This window comes from Trichechus manatus, unplaced genomic scaffold (assembly GCF_000243295.1).
Source record: "Trichechus manatus latirostris isolate Lorelei unplaced genomic scaffold, TriManLat1.0 scaffold00025, whole genome shotgun sequence".
NCBI lineage: Eukaryota > Metazoa > Chordata > Mammalia > Sirenia > Trichechidae > Trichechus > Trichechus manatus.
Window position 1 is genome coordinate 6,498,434 of NW_004443961.1, and position 1,668 is coordinate 6,500,101.

Here is a 1,668-nt window from a genome sequence, read left to right on the forward strand (position 1 = left end):
ACATCTGTCTTCTATGATCAGAAATGACATTCTTAACATCAATAGTTTCTTAGGCTTTCCTGACAGGAAATAGTTTTGAGGATGTATAATCAATTACAGGGTATGCTTGTCAATAAATTTTTTTCTGCAAAAATAAATCAGAAATCCTATCAAAATGGCATTATGAAAGAGTCCTTTTTCCTTAGTACTCCCCATGAAATGGCCGTGCTTGACGCTTATGAGAATTTTTATTTAGATAAAGGTTGTATATTTAATCTATGAGCCAGCCATCTTTCCAACCAGCCAATCTGCATAAATTTTATGTCTTAAACTGAAAGAAAATGGTTGTGATCTAGAGTCAGCCTTTACTTTATCAAGTCTGTATCACCTTTTTTTCCTCCTGACTGCCCTCTTCCTTTTTCCAGAACCTGTACTGGTACTGTAAGTATGTAAGAGAATATCCCCAGTCTTTGAAAATACACGCTGAAGTATTTTGGGCTAAAAGCCCATGATGTATGTAACTTAACCCTGAAATCATTTGGGGATAGGGGGCAGGAACTATACATACATACACACATTACGTGTACCCAAGGATGGATTATCCAACAGGCAAGGTAAGCACTGTGCTTACCTTGTTTACCAGATTGTCTGTAGTGAACAATTTCACATTTTTTTTTTACCACATCAAAGATTCTGCTTCTAGGTATGGCTGACATCTGTCTCCCAACTACACCGCACCATCCTACAGAATTTACAGCCTCTTTTTAAATTTATAATCCCTGACGGGTGGATGACCCAGTAAACAAGGTAAGCACAGGCTTACCTGTAAGTGAAATTGTTCACTACAGATTATCTGGTAACCACTGTGCTCACCTTGCTTAGTGGATAATCCACCCCTGCATATCCATATATACATTGTACACGTATTACATATACATATACTTGTATAAAATAGAGAGTGGCAAAATACGCAAACAATACAGCAAATGATAAAATGCTAACGATGATTCTGGGTAGGTCAAAGGGTATATGGGTGTTGTTTGTACTATTTGTATGCTTGCAACTTTTCTGTAAGTTTGAAATTATTCACCAATAAAAAGTCAAAAAATTAAAAAATGTCTCAGTCAAATTAATGATTGTTTTCTAAGTAAATGTTTCTTCTATTATCTGTCCTGTCCTTTCCTTCCTCTTTTTCTTCTTTGCTTTCCTCTTTCTCTGTCCTCTCATGTGTAGAAGTCCAAGGCTTGCGAGAAGGCCATTGCAGTGGGCCAGACGGTCATCACGAAGCATCGGAACACCCGGTATTACAGCTGCAGGGTGATCGCCGTGACGTCACAAACTTTCTATGAGGTCATGTTCGACGACGGCTCCTTCAGCAGAGACACGTTTCCCGAAGATATTGTGGTGAGTGCATCTCCTTGGGTCCCTGCTACTCGATTCACCTTTGGTGTAACTGAACAAGCTGGACCCTTCAGAATGTTTCGTTTGGCCTTTTGAGTAGCTCCCTTCCCTTGATACGCAAGTTTGCTATTTTTCCACAGCAGAGAGGTGTTTTTGTTCAGGTGCTTCCCTAGCCTTCATCATCATAATAGTATCCAGGTGAATGTAGACTAATATTCTCAAATTCTTTTAATTAAATGAGAAATGTATTTGGTCAGGACAGGTAAAATGCAAATCCACCTCTTCTTT

At 38.8% G+C, this 1,668-nt stretch overlaps 1 protein-coding gene across 4 annotated transcripts in view; it reads left to right on the plus strand.

The window, feature by feature from the left end:
* Positions 1 to 1,668, plus strand: part of KDM4C (lysine demethylase 4C) — a 392,853-nt gene that overhangs the window by 330,622 nt on the left and 60,563 nt on the right. For all 4 annotated transcript variants that reach the window (XM_023728605.1, XM_012554717.2, XM_023728606.1 and 1 more), the window contains one exon: positions 1,213 to 1,383. In XM_023728605.1, coding sequence (XP_023584373.1) covers positions 1,213 to 1,383 — 171 coding nt within the window. The remainder of the gene's footprint in view (positions 1 to 1,212; positions 1,384 to 1,668) is intronic.